General features: G+C 36.9%; 1 protein-coding gene across 2 annotated transcripts; it reads left to right on the top strand.

Annotated features, from left to right (window-relative positions):
- Positions 1-392: 392 nt before the first annotated feature.
- Positions 393-20,471, top strand: LOC100792021 (sister chromatid cohesion protein SCC2). Of its 2 annotated transcripts, XM_006593627.4 has the most exons (28): positions 393-860; positions 2,341-2,450; positions 2,830-2,966; positions 3,053-3,143; positions 3,288-3,544; positions 4,256-4,363; positions 4,613-4,724; positions 5,025-5,121; positions 5,224-5,410; positions 5,539-5,970; positions 6,070-6,578; positions 6,653-6,863; positions 11,744-11,794; positions 11,918-12,076; positions 12,211-12,378; positions 12,678-12,977; positions 13,060-13,212; positions 15,480-15,649; positions 16,077-16,185; positions 17,179-17,340; positions 17,419-17,523; positions 17,615-17,848; positions 18,366-18,499; positions 18,579-18,869; positions 18,945-19,365; positions 19,583-19,675; positions 19,809-19,934; positions 20,018-20,471. In XM_006593627.4, exons 1-28 carry the CDS (start codon positions 607-609, stop codon positions 20,249-20,251), a joined length of 5,415 nt encoding a protein of 1,804 aa, XP_006593690.1. In that variant the 5' UTR covers positions 393-606; the 3' UTR covers positions 20,252-20,471. The 2 variants fall into 2 exon arrangements, with proteins under 2 accessions (XP_006593690.1, XP_040864625.1); XM_041008691.1 differs by lacking the exon at positions 393-860 and having other exon boundaries at positions 2,822-2,966.
- Positions 20,472-21,201: the final 730 nt, after the last annotated feature.

The raw sequence follows: 21,201 nt of genomic DNA on the forward strand, positions 1-21,201 counted from the left end.
TAAATTATATTAGTATTGAAAAAGGTTAATTTTGAATCCAAAATTAATTATAAATTCAAACAACTCTAAGTAGTTTATACTTTGAATCAAATTTTTAAACTGAATTTTACTATTAATTTACTTTTAAAATAAAAATATCTAAACTTAATTAACTATTTTTCAAAATTAATTTTAACCAAAAATATCTCAAACATTGATATCATCCAAATTCAATTTTGAACACACGGTGTCTTTTGCCTTTTGCCTCGCCACCCCCAATTGCTTCTCCTCTCACGTTGTGTCTGTATTTTTATTTAGCTTTCGTGACAATCTTCTTGGCACAAAGGGTAGGGGTATCTAGGTAACTTCACAACTGGACTCGGTTTCTTTCTTACATCATAAAAACCAAATCCTCTTTGAAGCCCCTTCTCTCGATAATCATTCCCAAGACACTTTTTCGCAAACCCACTTTTCCCCGCCATTCACTTCGCAATTTCTCTTCCAAATCTGTCCCTCTAGGGCTCTCACTCCGTTCCTCTTTCTCCCAAATTTCTTCCGCGAAAACCCTAATTCCCCCCAGATTTCACCGTTTCTTCGCGCTTTCATGCCCTTTCCGTGAACAAATCCATGAGTTTCCCTGCCACCTCTGGCGCCTCGGCCGCCGCGCTGTCGTCCTCCGGCCACCGCGGAATCGGCCTCTCCAACACCGTCCACTCCGAGCTCGCCGCGTGCCTCCCGCTGCCGTCCCTCCCGGTCTTCTGCGGCGCCTCCGATCAGGACCTCCGCCTCGTGGACTCGCCGGCGCGCCTCAACCGCGTCGACGTGCTCGCTCAGTCCGCCAAGATCGCCGAGCTGCTCCGCCACACCGATGTGTCGTACTTGTAAGCTTCTTCTCTTCTCCTTTCGTCCTCGTTCTACATTATGCTGAATTAGGCTCGAAATTTTGCTTGAATTGTTGTTAATTTTTCGTGAAATTGAAGTTCGCAGTTCTGAGATAAAGTTACTTGCATTTGGATTTTCGTGTGATTTACTGTAGCATATGTGATGAGACGTGGCTTTTGGTCCTCATATTAAATTTGCGAGTTGCGTCTTAGGAAGTTGATTGCTTACTTGCTTACAATGTGCTTGGTAGGAAGGAAATAAATAGATGAGCAATAGAGCGGATGGAAATAGAGAAGAGAGAAATAGAATGAATGGAAATAAGTGAGAAATAGAGTGAAAATAGTGCCGTTTAGTTGAAGAGAAATTGGAAATTGTGAAATAAATATTTTATATACAATTTTTAAGTTAAATAATCGATTATGAGCCATTCGTAATCGATTGTTTTTGTCAAACAAATGATTTCACGAATAAAAAATGTTGATTATTGATTATGAACCGTGCTCTCCTCTCTTATTTTCACACAACCAAATGCACCATTTCCTATCTCCTCTCTATTTTCCCTCTATTTCTGACATACCAAACATACTGTTAATTGTACTTCTCTCTCTCTTTAAAAAAGTTCAATTTTTTTTTTTTTTAATTTTCATTGCCTGTTCACGGGAGGTTTGCATGTTTAGGTCACTGGCAAATTAATGTTGGACTTGTAAATAAATATTGGATGCTATTATAATAAGTGCATAGGCAAGGTTTTTACTTTTGTCACGTTGCATTCCTTGATATTTGCGGGAAATTATGGACAAATGCGGCCACTATTGTGGTTGTTGACACTCCAAAAACCTTGAATTGTGGCGGGAATCATGGTTGCGGACTATTCTAATAAACCTTGCGCTTAATGTTTAATCTATAGTTTGCGAGAACTTTACTTTTTATTTTTTTAATTTTTTATCTTTTAAAACTCTATGGCAGAGGTTTTAGTTGAGAATACATAACTATACTTTATTAACACAGTTTGCACCAACCAGCATGGAGTTTTATTTTCCATGCCGTTTGCTATAAATGAAATGACATTCATTCAAAGCTGTTTCTGTGTCCAAATTAATTTTGTTTTGGTAAAATTTGGTGTGCCAGCAAAGGGATGCATATTGTTGTCGTCATCATTGTGAATGTTGTTTGTGTCGTTACCAATGGATTTATTATTGAATTTAATATCTTTTAAAACTTTGAGAGGTTTTAGTTGAGAATAAGTAACTATACTTTATGAGCACAGTTTGCACCAACCAGCGTGGAGTTTTATTTGCCATGCCATTTTCTATAAATGAAACAACATCATTCAAGTTGTTTCCACATGTTCAAATTTATCTTGTTGTTTCCGCAAAGGGATACATAATGTTGTTGTCATCATTGTCAATGTTGTTTGTGTTGTTACCAATGGATTTATTAGTGAATTTAATGCAACTTTGTTTATTTTTTCTTCTACAGGAATTTAAGAGGTGAAGCCAAAGGTGTTCCGTATATATATGTTGAGCCTTTAGAACTCCATGACGAAGTTATCAGGTGCAATCCTGAAGCATTTGAATACAGCACTGCAGGTAAACAGAGTACTTGGTTTCTGCCCTGAATATCACCATTGTGGATATTGTTCTATATAATGATCTGACAGAGATTGAGGGTGTGATACCTTTGCACTTGGGAAAGTTTAGTCAGAATGAGATTTATTATGAAGAGAAACTGCCATAATATAATGAAGTTTGATTTTATGCTGGCAAATTACTGTCAATTATAACTTTCAAGATGCTTACTGTGATTTGCTTGTTTGATAAAACTAGAACTTGGTTTTGTGATGTCAAACTTATAGCTATGTTCACATTTTCCTCCTAAAGCTTATGTTTTACTTTGGTCTTATGGCTTTCCATTAAATAATTTAATGGTGCTCTGCTTATTGTTTATTGTATTGGTCAAGTTTCTCAGGTCCTGTCAAGGAGCAGATCTATGGTAGTGCAGTATCTGAAAAAAGGAAACCGGAATCAAGTTTTCCTATCCAAAGAGAGACTCAAAAAGACTATAATGCAACACATAGTCGCCAGCTTGATAATTTTTCCACAAATGTATAGATATATAAATATAATATATTTAATATTTGCCATTGATGTTTGATTCTTTTCATTTGTTAATTTTGAAAATGATTTGGCAGGATATCTCTTCGTTGTCTTCTAAAAAATCAAAAATAAAAAAGAAAGGTGGTGATGGAATATCTGTAGCACCTGATTCTGCTGAGCTTCAAGGTCAGTGTATGCTTGGTTCCTAAAATCCTACTTTTTGTTTTTGTTTGTTCTCTGTTTCTATGCATGTAAGCACATGTCTGCAGGCACACATTGCACACATGCTGTTTTTACATGTATATTCAACCGGCATTGTAATCTTTGTAGGTGCCTACATTGAAAGGTTTCGTGAGTTTTTGGAGGACTTGTGCAACAAATCTGAATTTAATAGTGACGATCGAGATGAAGCAGAATGGTTGCCATTGCCTCTTACAGATCTTAGATTACTTGTCAATGAAATAACATCTATTCGTGAAAAGAAACTTCTGCATTTGGTTCCTGTAGAAGTCCTAGTTAGACTATTAAAAGTTCTAGATCATCAGATACATAGAGCAGAAGGCCTGTCAATTGAGGAATGTGATAATGTAAGTTCAACTTTCAATTCTTTTGTATTAGTCTATAGTGTTTTTTTTAGGCTTGTTTGATTTAGTTGACATTGAATATGATTTCAATTTTCTGATAAAATCTGTTTCTATTTGCTATTGGGTAGTAAACAAAAACTATCCAAAGAGCTTTGGTGCATAGATCAAGTTTGGCAAGGTTGTATGGTGAAAAATTGTGTGTAGAGTATATATGTCAGTACTTGTGAGGTTCCACCAATATCTATGTAGATTTGAGTTTGGTAGCTCCATAGCTAAAGCTTCACATTCTCAATTCTCAACAGTCATGGTCAATCTAACTATATGGTAGTATGATTTATCATTTAAATATGTCTACATTGCCTTGTCATATACAATTTGTATTTCCATTCACAAGCAAACTATTCATAATATTTAAACCCAGAATCTTTATATCATTATATGTTAAGCTATTTTTTTCCTTTCAAGATCATGTAGTTAGATTTAAGGAAGTCAGGGAAGACAGAAGAAAGCACTTGGAGAAACCATTAGTAATGACCTTGCTATATATGGATTTATTTAAAAATTGGCTTTTGATAGAGCCCAACGTAATGTTTGGTCCATGTAGTTGACCCCACTAGTTGGATTAAGGCATGATAGTTGTATGCAGTTTTTTAAATCATAATTTACATGGTAAATTTATATTAAGTGATTTTTTGTTATTGTTCTTTGTTTCAGTCAGATTCAGAATTAGTTTCATCTGTTTTAATTGCATTGGAGTCCATTCATGCTGCACTAGCAGTGATGGCTCATACTGATATGCCAAAGCAACTCTATAAAGAAGAGGTACGTTCTATGTTTATGATAGTTTCAAGCAAATATTATTAATATGGATAACTAGAATTTTATTAGGATCTTTCTAGGGCAAAGCAAGTATATAAAAAAGAAAAAGCTCCTTCAGCAGGTTAAAAGCATTGTTGTACATGCGTGAAATCAATGATTTCATTGATTTGGCTTTCATAACTTGTGCAGGCTGTTACCTTTTTTGTTTTAAATATTAATCTGTGATGTCTGAAAGTAATTTATCCATGTCAGATCATTGAGCGAATTCTGGAGTTTTCCAGGCATCAAATAATGGATGTTATGTGTGCATGTGATCCATCATACCGTGCGCTACATAGACCTAGTGAAAACACTGCATTTGAAGGTTAGTCTTTTTAGTTTTTGTGCTGAATAGAACACATTTTTTATACTGTTCTTAATTTTACATTTTGGAGGATGAAAATGCTACTGGAAGTGCAACACTTTCCTTTTAAATTGTATCTCTGACTATAATTTGTTTGTAGTTAATGATGTATTACCATTTCTGAGGGCGCCATGGGATGGCTGAGTTCACAGCTAATATATAATAGGGCCCATTGGGGACCATGGAAATGGAGGGAGAGAATGGGAAGGGATTATTTCCTCTAATGTGGTTTCAAACTCCTAATCTTTATATTTTTTCCAGTTGATGATTATGAAGATAATGATGCTGAATTTGGTTCAGCCAGCAAGAAACGGCGTACTAGCAAGACTTCGAAGTTGAAGAAATCAGTATCAAGCAGGTCTGATTATTTTGTCCACATTATACATCCTTTAAGTTGGTTTTCTTGTGCATCTGTTAATATTTACATTTATTATTTTCTTGTTGGTCTTTGCTTTGTTAGGGTCTCTACTGCTGTAAATACTATTCTTCAGAAGCTGTGCACTATTCTTGGGTTACTCAAAGATTTGTTGTTAATAGAGAGGTTATCAGATAGTTGCATACTACAACTTGTAAAAACAAGCATTACGACATTTTTGGTTGATAATATCCAGCTTTTGCAATTGAAGGCAATCAGTTTACTCAGTGCGGTACTGATACTTCTCCTTTATAGCTCTGTGATTGTTATCTTTCATGCTCATATGATGGTACTAATGCTCTTCTATATTGTAAGCATATGCTTCTATATAATTGTTGTTTTTCCAATATGTTGGTACAGATATTCTATTTATACACACAACATCGCACTTATGTGATGGATGAAGTGGTTCAACTTCTGTGGAAATTACCATATTCAAAACGAGCTTTAAGGTCTTATCACATACGCGAGGAAGAGCAAAGGCAGATCCAAATGGTTACTGCTTTGCTGATTCAGTTGATTCATTGTAGTGCTAACCTCCCTGATGCTTTAAGAAAAGCTTCAAATGGTAATGCTGTATTAGAAGCCTCTGTTGATGCTAGTTATCCAATTAAATGCCACGAGGCAGCGACAGAAGCCTGCTGTCTGTTTTGGAGCCGGGTACTTCAGCGGTTTGCAAGTGTGAAGACTCATGATGCTTCGGAGCTGAAATCCATAATAGAGAATCTTGTTACAGATTTACTGACAACTTTAAATTTACCTGAATATCCTGCTTCAGCTCCTATTCTAGAGGTAGATCATGTGTGGGTGTGTTCTTGCAAGGATCTGCATATCTGTACATATTATTTTGGTAATTGCATCAGATTAGTTTACTTCTGAGAGTTGTTTCAGGTACTCTGCGTCCTACTACTTCAGAATGCTGGGCCAAAGTCTAAGGATGTCTCTGCACGTTCCCTGGCAATTGATATTCTTGGTACAATTGCTGCAAGGTTGAAGCGCGATGCTTTGGTTTGTAGCCAGGAAAAATTCTGGATACTTCAGGATTTACTTAATCAGGATGCTGCTGCTCAGCATCATCCAAAAGATACATGTTGTGTCTGTTTGGGGGGAAGGGTAGAAAATTTGTTCATATGTCATGGTTGCCAGAGGCTTTTTCATGCTGATTGCCTGGGCATTAAAGAACATGAAGTTTCCAGTCGAAACTGGTCCTGCCAGACATGCATCTGTCATAAGAAACTACTTGTATTACAATCATGTTGCAATTCCCAGCAAAAGAATGATGTGAAAAAGAATTGCAATACAGATTCTGAAGTTTCTAAGCAAGAGATTGTTCAACAGTTGCTTCTGAATTACCTTCAAGACGTTACCTCTGCTGATGATCTGCATCTTTTCATCTGCTGGTTTGTACTCATGACAGGTCTTCTAATTGACATTTTAGATATATGCAAAAGTAATGCATGTGTTTGATGTGCAGGTTTTATCTCTGCTTGTGGTACAAAGATGATTCAAATTGTCAGCAGAAGTCCAGTTACTACCTTGCTAGAATGAAATCAAAAATCATAGTACGAGATTCTGGTACTGTGTCTTCTATATTGACTAGGGATTCAATCAAGAAGATTACTTCAGCTTTAGGCCAAAACAGTTCATTTTGCCGAGGATTTGATAAAATTCTTCACACGCTTCTGGTCTGTTGATATTCTTCCTCTCCTCAATTTGTCAAAAAATATTAGAGTATCTGTAAATAACTGTGGAAACAGTTTGCAAGGGCTGTTAGCTTTTGCTAACAGCTCCTCACTAGTATTTGGCTATTAGTTTGCTAACCAAATTTCCCTCCTATTTTATTATTCTGTTTTGTACTTAGGCTGAAGGTCTAGAGGCCTACAAATACTTCTTTGTAACTAACTTTGTAACCAACAGATTCAATAATATCAGTTCCCTTTCTCTATATTTTTCTCTCTCTTTTTCTGTTCACTAAGTCTAAAATGGTATCTAGAGCCAATTTTTTGTAGAAGTTCTTCTCTTTGAATTTTCTAGATCCTTCTTCAACATCCATGGCTTCCACTTCTCAGAGTTTCGTCTTGCACTCGTTTCCGACCTCCATCGCCGAGAAGCTCAACGATTCCAACTACCTACACTGGTGACAACATGTCGAACCAGTAATCAAATCACACAAACTGCAGCGGTTTGTCGTGAATCCAATTGTTCCACCTCGATATCCCACGGAAGATGATCGAATTGCAGATCACGTGAATCTGGAGTATGAAGCTTGGGAAGTTTAGGACCAAACGCTCCTTGTCTAGCTCCAATCCACTCTTTCAAAGTCTATTCTCTCACGTGTTCTTGGCTCGAATCACTCCTATCACGTTTGGGAGAAGATTCACGAGCATTTCAACCTTCACACCAAATCACCTGCACGCCAGCTGCGAACTGCGATGCGTGCAATTTCGCTCGAAGGTAAATCAATGGATGAATATCTTCGTAAGATCAAAGGCTACATCAATGAACTTGCCGATGTTGGAGTTTCGGTTCGCCATGAGGAATACATTGACGCACTCCTGGAAGGTCTGTCGTCTGATTACGTGCCGGTGATCGAAAGCAAGAAACACACTCCATCCATCGCTGAGATTGAAGCTCTGCTTTATGGACATGAGACTCGTCTTGTTTGCTACAATAGAGATACTCAAGTGCTCAGTTCTCCATCTTTGAATTACGCTCAAGGTTATTCGCACTCAAATTCATATAAATCTGGTGATTCTGGTGGCTCTAGGGGAGCATACGGCCACGACAATGGTGGTCGTGGCAATCCATCTGACCGCGGTGTTAGCCGCAGTGGTTCCGGCAGGGGTCGTGGTGGTGGCCGATTTGCCAACTTCCAGTGCCAAATCTGTCTCAAATATGGACATACTATAAATGTTTGTCATGTTCAGTCTGACTTGAACTTTCAACCCCATGAGTCACTTACTTTCTTTGATCCTGTCACACTTCAACCAATTCCTTATTCGTCTGGTTTGACTAGATCTTCAAACACTTGGATTAATCCTAATTCCAAGACTGTTGCTCAACCATCCAATCAACCTAGTGCTATGCTTACAAACTCGTCCTCTCATGGCAATGGTCAAGCTAGTTCAACCTGGATTTCAGATTCTGGAGCTAGCTTCCCTGTGACTGGTGGTGAATCACAACATGTCAAACAGTTTGCACACTTTGATGGACTTGACCAAATCTTCATAGGAAATGGTGAAGGTTTAAGTGTCTCTACTGCTGGTTCCTTCTCTTTTGTGTCTCCTAATGACTCTCACGTAACTTTCAAACTTCACAAGTTATTACATGTTCCTTAAATTTCGAAAAATTTGTTAAGTGTGAGTCAGTTTGCTAAAGATAACTTTGTTTTCTTTGAATCTCATCCTTACTTATGTCTTTTGAAATCTCAGGCGACCAATAAGGTCCTTCTTCAGGGTGTTGTTGGTGCTGATGGTCTCTATTTTTTTCATAACATCAAGCTTCAAGATAACTCTCCTCAGCTGTTGTCAACCTCCTCTTCTACTTCATTCACAACTCCTACTGTTAATAAAAATTCTAGTGTAGCTTCCAGTTCTGTTGTTTCTCCTCCTAGCACTGTTAGTCTTTGGCATGCTAGGTTAGGCCATCCCAATAGTCATGTAATGAAGCTAGTCTTCAACCAGTGTAATATTTCTTCATCTAATAAATTTTTTTCAGACTTTTGTGCTTCTTGTTGCTTGGAAATGTTTCACAGGCTACCATCTCATTCTTCTACTTCTGTTTACTCTCCCCTAGAACTTTTTTTTACAGATCTGTGGGGACCATCTCATTTAACTTACTATTCTGTTTTCAAGTATTATGTATCCTTTATTGATGCCTTTTCCAGATATACTTGGATATTTCCTATTAAAACTAAGGCTGAAACTACTTATGTTTTTCAAGCTTTTAAATCCATGGTTGAATTGCAGCTTAATACTAAAATTAAAAGTGTTTAGTCTGATTGGGGGGTGAGTACAGACCCTTTTCTGCTCTCCTAACCTCATATGGTATTTCTCACAGACTAATTTGTCCCCACACTCATCATCAAAATGGTGTGGTTGAAAGAAAACACAGACATATAGTTGATCTGGGCCTTACCTTGTTACATCATGCATCTTTACCCTTATAGTTTTGGGACTATGCTGTTACTACTGTTTTCTATCTAATTAATAGACTTCCTACCACTTCCCTCAACTTTGCTATTCCCTTTGTCACTCTTTTCATCAAGGATCCTGATTTCCAATTCCTTAAAACTTTTGGCTGTGCCTTTTTTTCCTTGTTTAGACCTTATCATACTCAAAAACTTAATTTTCGTTCTCAAGAGTGTCTGTTTGGGGTACTCCTCATCTCATAAAGGTTTCAAATGTTTGTCTTCAACTGGCAGAATTTATATTTCCAAAGATGTTTTGTTCAATGAGCTGAGATTTCCTTATTTTGATCTATTTCTCTCTTCTAGCTCAGTACAAAACCTTGATTCCTATTTCAATCTTGATCCTAACCTGTCTACTCCATCTGTAGCTCCTACACCCCAACCTTCTCAACTATCTTCCTCTCACTCACCCTTTGCTCCCTCTATTCCTTCTGGTTTTTCTAATGTCTCCAGTCAACCCTCATCTGAGTCTACTTCTGTCCATCCTCAATCATCAAATGCAAGGTCTCATAGTGAGTTTGTACCAGCACCAACTTCAATTCCTGTTAATACTCACATCCTATGCAAACTAGGTCCAAGTCTGGAATTCATAATCCTAGACTGCATCCTTCATTGTTCCTTGCTCATTCTGAACCCAAGCTATTGGATGCAAATGGGTTTTCAGAGTAATAGAAAATGCTGATGGTTCTATCAACAAGTTCAAAGCCAGGTTGGTTGGTAAGGGTTTTCATCAGGTTCATGGTTTGGACTTTCTTGAGACATTTTCTCCTGTGCTCAAGCCTGTCACAATTCGTGTTGTTCTCACTCTTGCTCTTTCTCAAGGGTGGGAGTTATTTCAGCTTGATGTCAACAATGCTTTTCTTAATGGGTTTCTTGAGGAATCTGTATTTGTGACTCAGCCTCCTGGTTTTGAGGTTGCAGATAAATGCCTAGTCTGCAAGCTTAACAAGGCTCTCTCTGGCTTAAAACAAGCCCCAAGGCAGTGGTCTAACAGGTTAAAATCTACTCTACTTCAGTTTGGGTTTGTGGGAAGCAAACGTGATTTTTCTATGTTCATCTACACACATCAGGAGCATATTGTCTATCTCTTAGTCTATGTGGATGATATCATCATCACAGACAGTTCTGCCTCTCTTATTCAGCAGCTAACTTCCAAACTAAATACTGTCTTCTCTCTTAAGCAGCTATGTCATTTGGATTATTTTTTGGGACTAGAGATCAAATACCTTCCTAATAATTCTATATTAATGACTCAGAGCAAATATATTTGTGATTTACTTCACAAAACTCACATGGCTGAAGCCTATTCTATTTCCTCTCCCATGGTTTCTAACTGTAAACTGTCCAGACATGGTGCTGATTTGTTTCATGACCCAACTCTCTACAGGTCAGTAGTGGGTGCTCTACAGTATGCTACTCTCACTAGACCTGAAATCTGTTTTGCTGTCAATAAAGTTTGTCAGTTTATGGCTAGTCCTCTGGACTCTCATTGGACAGTGGTTAAAAGGATTTTGAGATATCTGAAGGGTACCTTGTCTCATGGGGTACTTCTTTAGTCTGCTTCTATTGCGGAACCTTTGGCTTTTTATGCATTCTGTGATGCTGATTGGGCATCTGATGTGGATGATAGGCGTTCCACCTCAGGGGCTGCCATCTTTCTTGGTCCAAACTTGATATCTTGGTGGTCTTGCAAGCAGAAAGTCACAGCCAGGCTCAGTACTGAAGTTGAATATCGTAGCTTGGCTCAAACTTTTACTGAATTGACTTGGATTCAGACTCTTTTAACAGAATTGCGAGTTTCCTTCACTACTCCTGTTCTTTATTGTGATAATCAACGTGTTGTATCCATTTCTCATAATCCAGTGTTCCACAGTCGCACAAAACATACGGAAATAGTTGTCTTCTTTGTTAGGGAAAAGGTTCTGGCTAAGCAACTTTCAGTCTTGCATATCCCAACTTTAGATCAGTGGGTTGATGTATTGACCAAGCCTTTTTCTTCAGCAAGATTTGAAGTTCTCGGGGGCAAACTCAATGTGAAGAGTTTTTCCTCTGAAAACTCTTCCCCTTGAGTTTGAGAGGGGGGGGGGGGGGTATTAGAGTATATGTAAATAACTGTGAAAACAGTTTGCAAGGGCTGTTAGCTTTTGCTAACAACCCCTCACCAGTATTAGGCTATTAGTCTACTAACAGAATTTTCCTCCTATTCTGTTATTCTGTTTTGTACTTAGGCTGAAGGTCTAGAGGCCTATAAATACTTCTTTGTAACCAACTTTAAGATTCAATAATATCAGTTCCCTTTCTCTATATTTTTCTCTCTCCTTTTCTGTTCACTAAGTCTAAAAGTACTTTCCAAATTTTTTCTTATGATGTGTACAGGCAAGCTTGATGGAGAACTCTCCAGTTATTAGGGCTAAGGCTTTAAAAGCAGTAAGTTTAAAATGTTTTTTTTTTTTTTTTGAAGTTTCCTGCTTTCCAGGGAAATGGGATGCTTATAATAGTTTCTTTGCACCAAATTAATTTCTTCTGACTTTCATTTAATATAATGAGCAGGTTAGTATTATTGTAGAGGCTGATCCAGAGGTATTGGGTGATAAGCGAGTACAATCAGCTGTTGAAGGAAGGTTTTGTGATTCTGCGATATCTGTTAGAGAAGCAGCATTGGAACTTGTTGGTAGGCATATTGCTTCGCATCCAGGTGTGGGTTTTAAGGTATGTGTCCCTGGATCTTTCCTTAATGGTCAATAACAAAACTGGTCCTTTCTTATAAACTTCATTGGTATGGAGATGCTTCTTGCTTAGGGTTGATGGGTTGTTAAAATAGTTTTCTCAATTGTGTATTGTAGTATTTTGAGAAGATTGCAGAGAGAATCAAAGATACTGGAGTAAGTGTTCGGAAACGAGCTATCAAAATCATTCGAGATATGTGCACTTCAAATGCCAACTTCTCTGGATTTACAAGAGCTTGCACAGAGATAATTTCACGTGTTAGTGATGATGAAGCAAGCATCCAGGTATTTTAAAACTATTGCTTGAACCTCTAAGATATGTTACTATGTAAATTTTAATTATGTTTGAAGATTAACATGCTTCCTAACATGGTCTTGTTTTATAGCATTGGTGATGATAATATTTATGACTTTCATTTGTACTCTTTAAATGGTTAGTTCCATCATGCCATGTAAATCATTAGTCATTGGATGTAAACTACGTATTTGATGTTAAGCCTATGATATGTTCGTTAATTTGTTTATCAACACTCTCACTCTCTTCAGTTGCTAAGAGTGTTCTCTGTTATGCTTTGGTTTTGCAGGACCTTGTTTGCAAAACATTTAGTGAGTTTTGGTTTGAGGAGCCTCCTGCATCACAAACTCAGGTCTTTGGGGATGGTAGTACTGTTCCACTTGAGATAGTTAAGAAAACAGAGCAAATTGTTGAAATGTTGAGAGGAATGCCCAATAATCAACTTCTTGTAAGTGTAATAAAGCGCAATTTGTCACTTGATTTTTTACCACAATCTGCAAAAGCTGTTGGGGTAAATCCAGTGTCCCTTGCAATAGTGCGTAAGCGTTGTGAATTGATGTGCAAATGCTTGCTGGAGAAGATGTTGCAGGTATGGTAGTATTTTGTTTATGCCACTAACTTCTATGCTTGGCTACATTGATATATAAATGACAGTTTTTGTTAATAATCAGGTTGACGAAATGAACAATGATGGAGTGGAAGTGGGTGCACTTCCATATGTGTTAGTCTTGCATGCATTTTGTCTTGTGGACCCAACTCTCTGTGCACCAGCTTCAAACCCTTCCCAATTTGTTGTTACATTGCAGCCATATCTGAAGAGTCAGGTTATCACTTTTATATATTGACTAACTTTAGAGTAATTATGATCCTGTAATGTTCTTTTATTGCTTTAATTAGTTCCATATATGTACTGAAAGGTAATGTTCAGCTTTTCTGTGCCATGTCCGTGTTGTGACATGTAACCATCTTTTTGATTGTGAGGCACATGAACTTAGCTTAAAAGGATGAGAGTGAGAATCTTGCTTGGGAATGGGAATCTAACCCATGTTGCATGGGTAGCTCAAAATTAAATTTACCTAATGTGACTTAATAATTAGTTGATAAAAATTATTTTTATACTATATCTGTAATATAAGATTATATATTTAATAATATACCAATTCATGCGGTTCAATTAGTGACCCACCAACTCAAAACCTTGACCGGGTCGATCACCAGTCCGGTTTTAATAACACTGCTTTTATTGATGGAATTCCCATATCCAAATCTGATATCAATGAGGTAATAGAATCAGGGTTAGGCAGGAGAATTAACAGAAGTTCAGTGATACAATAAACCTCCCTTGGATGTTCAATAGATCCAGGACTCTACCCCAAATGTCTTTACAATCTGCAATATATATGCCCCCACCCTCCCTGTTCCCCTTTTCCTTCCTATTTATTATTTTGACCCCATCCAAAGTCAAACTGACTAGTAGTTAGTTAATGGGCCAAGTCTTCTCTTAGATTCTTAGAATGTGAGTTTAGACCTAACTCGACCCCGAAAGCTAGCTCAAGGGGTGAGGGTTGCCCCTCACTTATATACTCTAACTTGACTTTATTTTTAGCCGATGTGGAACTTGGGTCTTTCCCAATACACCCTCTCATGCCTAGCACTTCTCGGACTTGGTGCGTGGATAACAATGGTGGGTGACCCTTTTGAATAATATTGAATATACTTTGATACCATCTTAGATTCTTAGAATGTGAGTTTAGGCCTAACTCAACCCCAAAAGCTAGCTCAAGGGGTGAGGGTTGCCCCTCACGTATATACTCAAACTTGGGTTTTTCCCAATATCTTCTGACTAGACCAGAGGTTAGGATCCTCGACCACTTTTAATTTTTGTCTCACATAAACCTGTTCAACAGGGGGTTGCTGTCTATCACCAACTCCTCTAATCCTTTCTGGTTATGCAGATATACTGTTTATTTATATATCTTATAACTGTTATTAAAATAATAAAAAAAATCTCGATATACCACCTGAAATTTCACTGATATGTAATCCTAACTTTTTTTTATATTTATTTTGTCTAAGATAAAATTTTCTTTTGTCACAAGCATAATTTTGCATACCAGTTGTCACAGTTATATAATTTGAGATCCATGAATGCTATCAGTCAATGTTGGACACAAAATAAACCCACTGAATACAGAATAAAGATAGAAAGATGGTTTTCAATCCAAATTTGAGTACAAACATATGGCCCCCCCACCCCCCACAGTGTTTGCCCCTAACAAGGAATCTCATTCTTCAAAACACAAGGAACAACAATTTGACACCTTAATCCTTTTTAAACAAGTTTGTAACATTTTCTATATCACTATAACTGCCACTTGACTCACATCATAATCTGTAAATGCCTAATCTGAAATTAATATAAAAATAACTGCCTAATAACTCCAATGCAGAATTGTGACTGCCAAATCAGATTTTACCCCATCAGTCTAATATCCCTTTTATAGATAGAAGATAATTTTCTCCCGCTAAACCCTGGCTCAAGATGGTATCTGGCTGCAAAATGATGTCATTTCGTCAACGATGAAAATGTAGGCATGTGTGTTGGGTTAGATTGTGGATCTCAAACCCACAACTTAACCCAAGTTTGGGTTTTAGATAATTTATACCTATCCAAACCCTCCCAAGCCTGTCATTTTAATATATTCTGAATCTATGATTGAATTGTCATGAGGTATTGCTTTAAAATTTTTAAGAATATTTTATTCTAGGTAAAAAGAAATTGTTGTGGCAGGGTGCTGGGCTGGGACAAGGTGTATAAATCCCGTCCCCCTTGCCCCCTCCCTCTTACTGTCACATTTAAGACTTCCAATAGGTGTGTGCATGTACTATATAAACTAATTTTTATATTTATTACATGCACACTTGAGCACAATTCTATTAGGCACTGTTTCTGCTTTGGTCTTGACTCTTGATCTATTGGTCCTGTAGGTTTTGGTCTCTGATATTTCATTATATTTCTCTCTGTTTACTTTTTGGCCTACAAGAAAGTAGAATCCCAAAATGACAAAAGTGCACCATATCTTGTTTTCAGGTTGACAATCGCATGGTTGCACAGCTACTTGAGAGTATACTATTCATAATTGATGCTGTGCTTCCCATGCTTGGGAAGTTGCCTCCGAGTATTGTTGGGGAACTCGAGCAAGATTTGAAACAGATGATTGTCCGGCATTCTTTCTTGACAGTTGTCCATGCCTGTATCAAGTACTTATGATTTCTTACCATTGTTTTCTTCCGTTAGCTCTGTTATTTTACTTCTGTTCTTTATCCTGGAAATGACCAACTGATAGATTCATGTGATGTGGAGTTCTTAAATTTTCCTGATGGTTAACAGTTTATAGTTGCTGCATAAATTTTTTATGCATAATGTGAGAATATCTATAAATATTTTTCTTATGTAATACATAACTACCTGAGCAAAAACATGTTTCTTTGAACAGAAATTTTTTGATTGTACTTTATGAAATGTTTCTGAAAACCTTGAACTGCATCTAAGATTCTAGTATGTAATTATATTATGTTACTTTTGTGGATTAGTATTAGTAGAAAATTTGTTTTTCTCCCCTTTAACAGAAGGGAAATTGCTTGACCTTTCACCTACTTATGGATCTTATTATTTTTTCTTTATCAGATGCCTCTGCTCTGTGAGTAAGATGTCTGGAAAAGGGGCTGCTGTAGTTGAACAACTTATTCAGTTCTTCTTCAAATGTTTGGATACTCAGGCAGTTGATAACAAACAGGTTTATTGCAAGATTCATGTTAAAATTTATGTTTTGATTAGTACATCTGCTATTGGATTTTATTCACCTGCAATTCCTAGCAATGTTTTTCAACTTATTGAAAACCTGAAATTGTATGCGGAAATCATTGAGTAGCTTTGTTTTTGTTTCAAATTTTCTTGTTTAAGTGTTTCACATCGACTAGGTAATGTTTTCCTTGTAGGAGTAAGACCTGGTTTGGGGGGGGGGCTAGTTTTTTTTTTTAAAAAGCCTATCCAGTCTTAATGTGGGTCACAAGTAAATGTGTAGTTGTTGGAAAAGCTGCCTTAATTGCAGACACCCCTTAGCCCGCCTTAGTTGCAGCCTCTTTGGGTGTTGCCTGAAGTGCGGCCTTGAGGGTGGTGGCTTAGTCCCACATTGACTAGAGAAATGACCAAATTAAAATATATAAGTGGGGGGCAACCCTCACCTTACAAGCCGGTTTTGTAGGGTTGAGTCAGGGCCCATAACCCACCTTTTAGACTAGTCTAGTAGTCTTGCAAACTTTACATTCCACGTATCCAGTGGGGGGTAAGTTGTTCCTCTTAGGCTTGGAATATGGTCAAAATACTCCTATGACTTGGACAATCTTCTCGCCTATAGCTAACATTGACCTACTTCATTTTTTTGTATTTACATCAAATGGAGTTGATTTCAGTACTCAATTTATTGTTTCTTAAAAGTTTGTAGGATTTTGCTAAATGATGCATGAGGTAGTTTATGTATTATGAACTCTTGTTATGTGGACTATACATCTGATATATACATTAGTGTCAAGGAAAGTTGTTATTTCTTGTGGATTATAGCTCGTGTAGAGAACTATAGTTTTGAATATTTAGCTTGGACATGAACATTATTATGTAATTTGGTGTTGTGGAGTGTTTATACTTATCTTTTATTTAGCTTGATGATGAAGGTTGTTTTATTTTTATATGGGATGTAAAATAAAAATTTGCTGTTCCCTGCTATTTACAGAAAGTTGGACGATCTCTCTTCTGTCTTGGGTTGCTTATCCGTTATGGCAATCAATTGTTAGCAAGCTCCAGTAGTAAACTCATTGATGTTGGACGCAGTGTCAGATTGTTTATGAAGTATCTCTCTGTGGAGGATTTTGTTGTCAAGGTTAGATCACTGCAGGTAAGATTTATTTGTTAACTTAGTTCTTATCCTGGTTTCATCTTGAAGTCTGTTAATATTTTATTTTAACTCTTGTAGGCACTAGGATTTGTTCTAATTGCTAAGCCTGAATATATGTTGGAAAATGATGTTGGAAAAATACTGGAGGAAACATTATCCTCTGCGTCTGATACTCGCATTAAGGTAATATATTTTGTCTTGATATATATATATATATATATATATATATATTTATATTTATATTCTGTGTATACTAAATCTTTCTGGTAATCAGATTCAAGGATTGCAAAACATGTTCGAGTATCTTCTAGAAGCTGAAAGCCAAATGGGAACCGATAAAAATGATGAAAATGTTGCTGGTTATTCAGTTGGAGCTGGGCATAGTGTACCTGTTGCTGCTGGTGCTGGGGATACAAACATATGTGGGGGTATAGTTCAGTTGTATTGGGATAATATTTTGGGCAGATGTTTGGATTTCAGTGAACAAGTTCGTCAATCAGCCCTGAAGGTCAGAATCTAGCTTCTATTTTTATCAGATTCAACACTCTTGAGCCAAATGCCGAAGAACAATTAAAATCATGTCTTTGAATCAATAAGAGTTAATAAACAGAAGAGTGCATGCGTGTGTGTATTGTATTTATGATAGTTTCTATTCCTCCAAATCTTTTGGATTGATGGAGTGAGGTAAAGGGTATTATGTAGATGCTTTTCGGAGGAGTTTAAAGGTGAATCTTGCTGTTGCAAGTTAGTCTCTTGGATTGTGGTTTAAATTATCTATCGATTTGAAGCTTATTTTCTTTGGGAGGTTAAGTGCCTGCTTGTATTGGCATTGTCTAGGCATCCAAACGGAGAAGCGTGACTTCTAATGTACTTTTTTCTGAAAGCAAAAAATTATTGTTGTGGCCCAAGTTCCGTTTGAATATGTTGCAACACTAAGACAATCAGGACCTACACATTCCAGTGAAAACGGTCTAGTTTTCTTTTGTTTTTGAATATTTAGAATAAAAGGTTTTTTAATACTGCAGATTGTTGAAGTTGTGCTGCGCCAAGGTCTTGTTCATCCAATCACCTGTGTTCCATACCTTATAGCCCTTGAAACAGATCCTCTGGAGTCGAATTCAAAGTTGGCTCATCATCTTCTGATGAATATGAATGACAAGTATATTTTCCTATGTATAGTTTTGGTGATCTAGTACATGTGAACTTGGTTGCTTTAGCTAATTAAAGCATCTTTTCAGGTACCCTGCATTTTTTGAAAGCCGCTTGGGTGATGGACTTCAAATGTCATTTATGTTTATGCAATCTATTTGTGGAAGTTCTGAAAATGTTGATCATAAGATTCAATCTAAGATCCCTACTTCTGGAAAAGGGAAGCCTGAGGCTGGGTCACTTGCTCAAGCTAAACTTGGGGTTTCTCGAATTTACAAGCTCATCCGAGGGAATCGGGTATCAAGGAACAAATTTTTGTCCTCAATCGTGCGGAAATTTGATAATCCAAGATGGAATAAATTAGTAATAGCTTTCTTAATGTAAGTTCTATCTGTTCCTATTCTTTGTTTCTTATATGGGTTCATAAATGACCTTTTAGTTGATTTTTTCTGCAGATACTGCACAGAAGTCCTAGCATTGCTGCCATTCATTTCACCTGATGAGCCCCTTTATTTAATCTATGCTATCAATCGAGTAGTTCAAGTAAGGGCCGGACCACTAGAAGCAAACTTTAAAGCCTGGAGTTCAAGCATTTCACGTCATAACTCACCTTATGGGAATGGAATGTATCAACAGGGGCCAGATGAGCCTACTGTTACAAGCCAAGTAATGTCATTGGATTTGAATGGAACATTTCAGCAAAATGTAGATGTTCAGCCAAATTCCAATGACATGAGAACCCTGGATTTAAATGGATCAAATCATCAACTGCCAGATTATCCTTTATCGTATATGGGTAGCTCAGAAGCAAAGCTGCATTCTGCAGGTTACACAGATCCTTTTTCCTTCTCAAATGATGATCTGGAGAAAGTTCAGGTATTTTGGAACCTGCAGTCATTCATTTTGTCAGTTATGATTTGTTTGTGAGGAAGATCATTTAAAGTTTTGCTAATGGAATGTCCCGCTCAAAGGGAGAATGTCAAACATCAAATATTTTCCTAATACTCCGAATATTAGAAGATGCACTTTTGGATTAGTTGTTATTGTATTCATTCACATGTAGTCATTCATTTTATTACCTATGCTTGTACAGGCCGATTGTTTATCAGCAATTGCATTGCAGCTTCTTTTGAAGCTCAAGAGACACCTGAAAATCATGTATAGTCTTGATGATGCCCGTTGTCAGGTAAAATTATATAACCCATGTTATTATCACTTAACCTAGAGTTAAATATTGTGTATCCTTGAGTCCTTGACTAGAATATTATGGAACAGAAAACTAACAGTTCTCTCTTTGGAATGTGCTCCCACTTGTTTAGGCTTATTCTCCTACCGAACAACCGAAACCTGGAGAGGTTATCTCCAGACAGAATATTGCTTTTAATATCGGTGATTCACAGTTCAGTTTGCCTACAAGTCCGCAAGAATTGATACAAAGATATCAGGTATTGTGGTTCTGAGCTTTGATTTGACGCACCTGATTCAATTGCGAGTTTCTTTAGCCATTTTTTCTCATTTGCTGCACCAGGAATTTAAACATGCTTTGAGGGAAGACACTGTGGACTATTCACATTACACTGCAAATATAAAACGAAAGCGACCTACAGCCACACCAAGAAGAGTTCAAGTTCGGAAACCTGTATACGTGGCAGGTGGGTACGATGATGGGGATGATGATGGGGATTATACTGGTGGAAGTGAGATGCACAAGATAAGTTTTAGTGGCCGCAGGAGTAGCCTTAGAAACTCAAGGCAATATTGATTGATGTAAGTACATGATAGATAGGCTAACTTGTACATTAAATAGGAAGAAAAAAAATACAGAGTAGGATGAGAGCCAACAGAATAGGGGTAAAGGAAACAGAATGCAGGGAAGCACGGGCCTGGAATACTCCTTGCCTTTTTAGATAATAATATTTTTTTCTGTTTCCTTTTGTAATTTGCATTATAATATAGTGGCTTCATTCTTTTGTTGGTGAAAATTTATCTTAGCTATCTAATATCAAATTTGATTGTTTTCTTCTGGTTTTGCTCCCATAGCACAAAAGTTGTTATCTGTAGCTTGGTTTGCTACGAATTAAGTTGCCTATGACGGAAATAATGATACTTCATACTCGTATATAACATGTACAAATTTTATAAGATGCATTAGAAAAGATGAGTGGTGGAACAAAAGGTAAAAGTAAGTTATAAAAAATAATGATTGAAACTATATTCTGTACCGTACCTTAAAAAATAGTCAAATACTCAACCGATTTATTTGTAAATTGAAAACACGGTCACGACTAGATGATAATTTACTTCGTTTTTAAAGTGCAGAAATGATATTTTTACCTTGAAATAGAAAATGAAAAAGCGCATGTGAAGATTCACATCAACAGTATGTATCCACGAGGAAAATCTTACCACTTCGAGGTGCGGTTGTGGAATGTTTCTCTTTTAGATGGATGACATTTATAAAATATGAAATTATCTTAAAAAAATTACACAAGAAAATTAACATGTTTCCAAACATGTTCTCGGAGCTTAATAGTTAATATTAGTTGTTAGGCTAAATAGATACCTTATTAGTAATTTTATAGCTTAGAAAGATGAAATAAAGATTTAAATATCCTTATTATTACCTACTAAAACTTTATTCAAGATTCTTATTTTAACTTTAAATTTTTGAAATTAATAGCAAGGGTTTGAAAGTAGCATTGATGACGTTGA

Source organism: Glycine max, chromosome 13 (genome assembly GCF_000004515.6).
Source record: "Glycine max cultivar Williams 82 chromosome 13, Glycine_max_v4.0, whole genome shotgun sequence".
Classification (NCBI taxonomy): domain Eukaryota; kingdom Viridiplantae; phylum Streptophyta; class Magnoliopsida; order Fabales; family Fabaceae; genus Glycine; species Glycine max.

Excerpts from the sequence above, each read along its gene's own strand:
- LOC100792021 (XM_006593627.4), top strand. The coding sequence starts at position 607 with ATGAGTTTCCCTGCCACCTCTGGCGCCTCGGCCGCCGCGCTGTCGTCC. Across the intron at positions 2,451-2,829 it reads ATTTGAATACAGCACTGCAG|GTCCTGTCAAGGAGCAGATC; the intron begins GTAAACAGAGTA and ends CAAGTTTCTCAG. Across the intron at positions 17,849-18,365 it reads TTCGTCAATCAGCCCTGAAG|ATTGTTGAAGTTGTGCTGCG; the intron begins GTCAGAATCTAG and ends TTAATACTGCAG.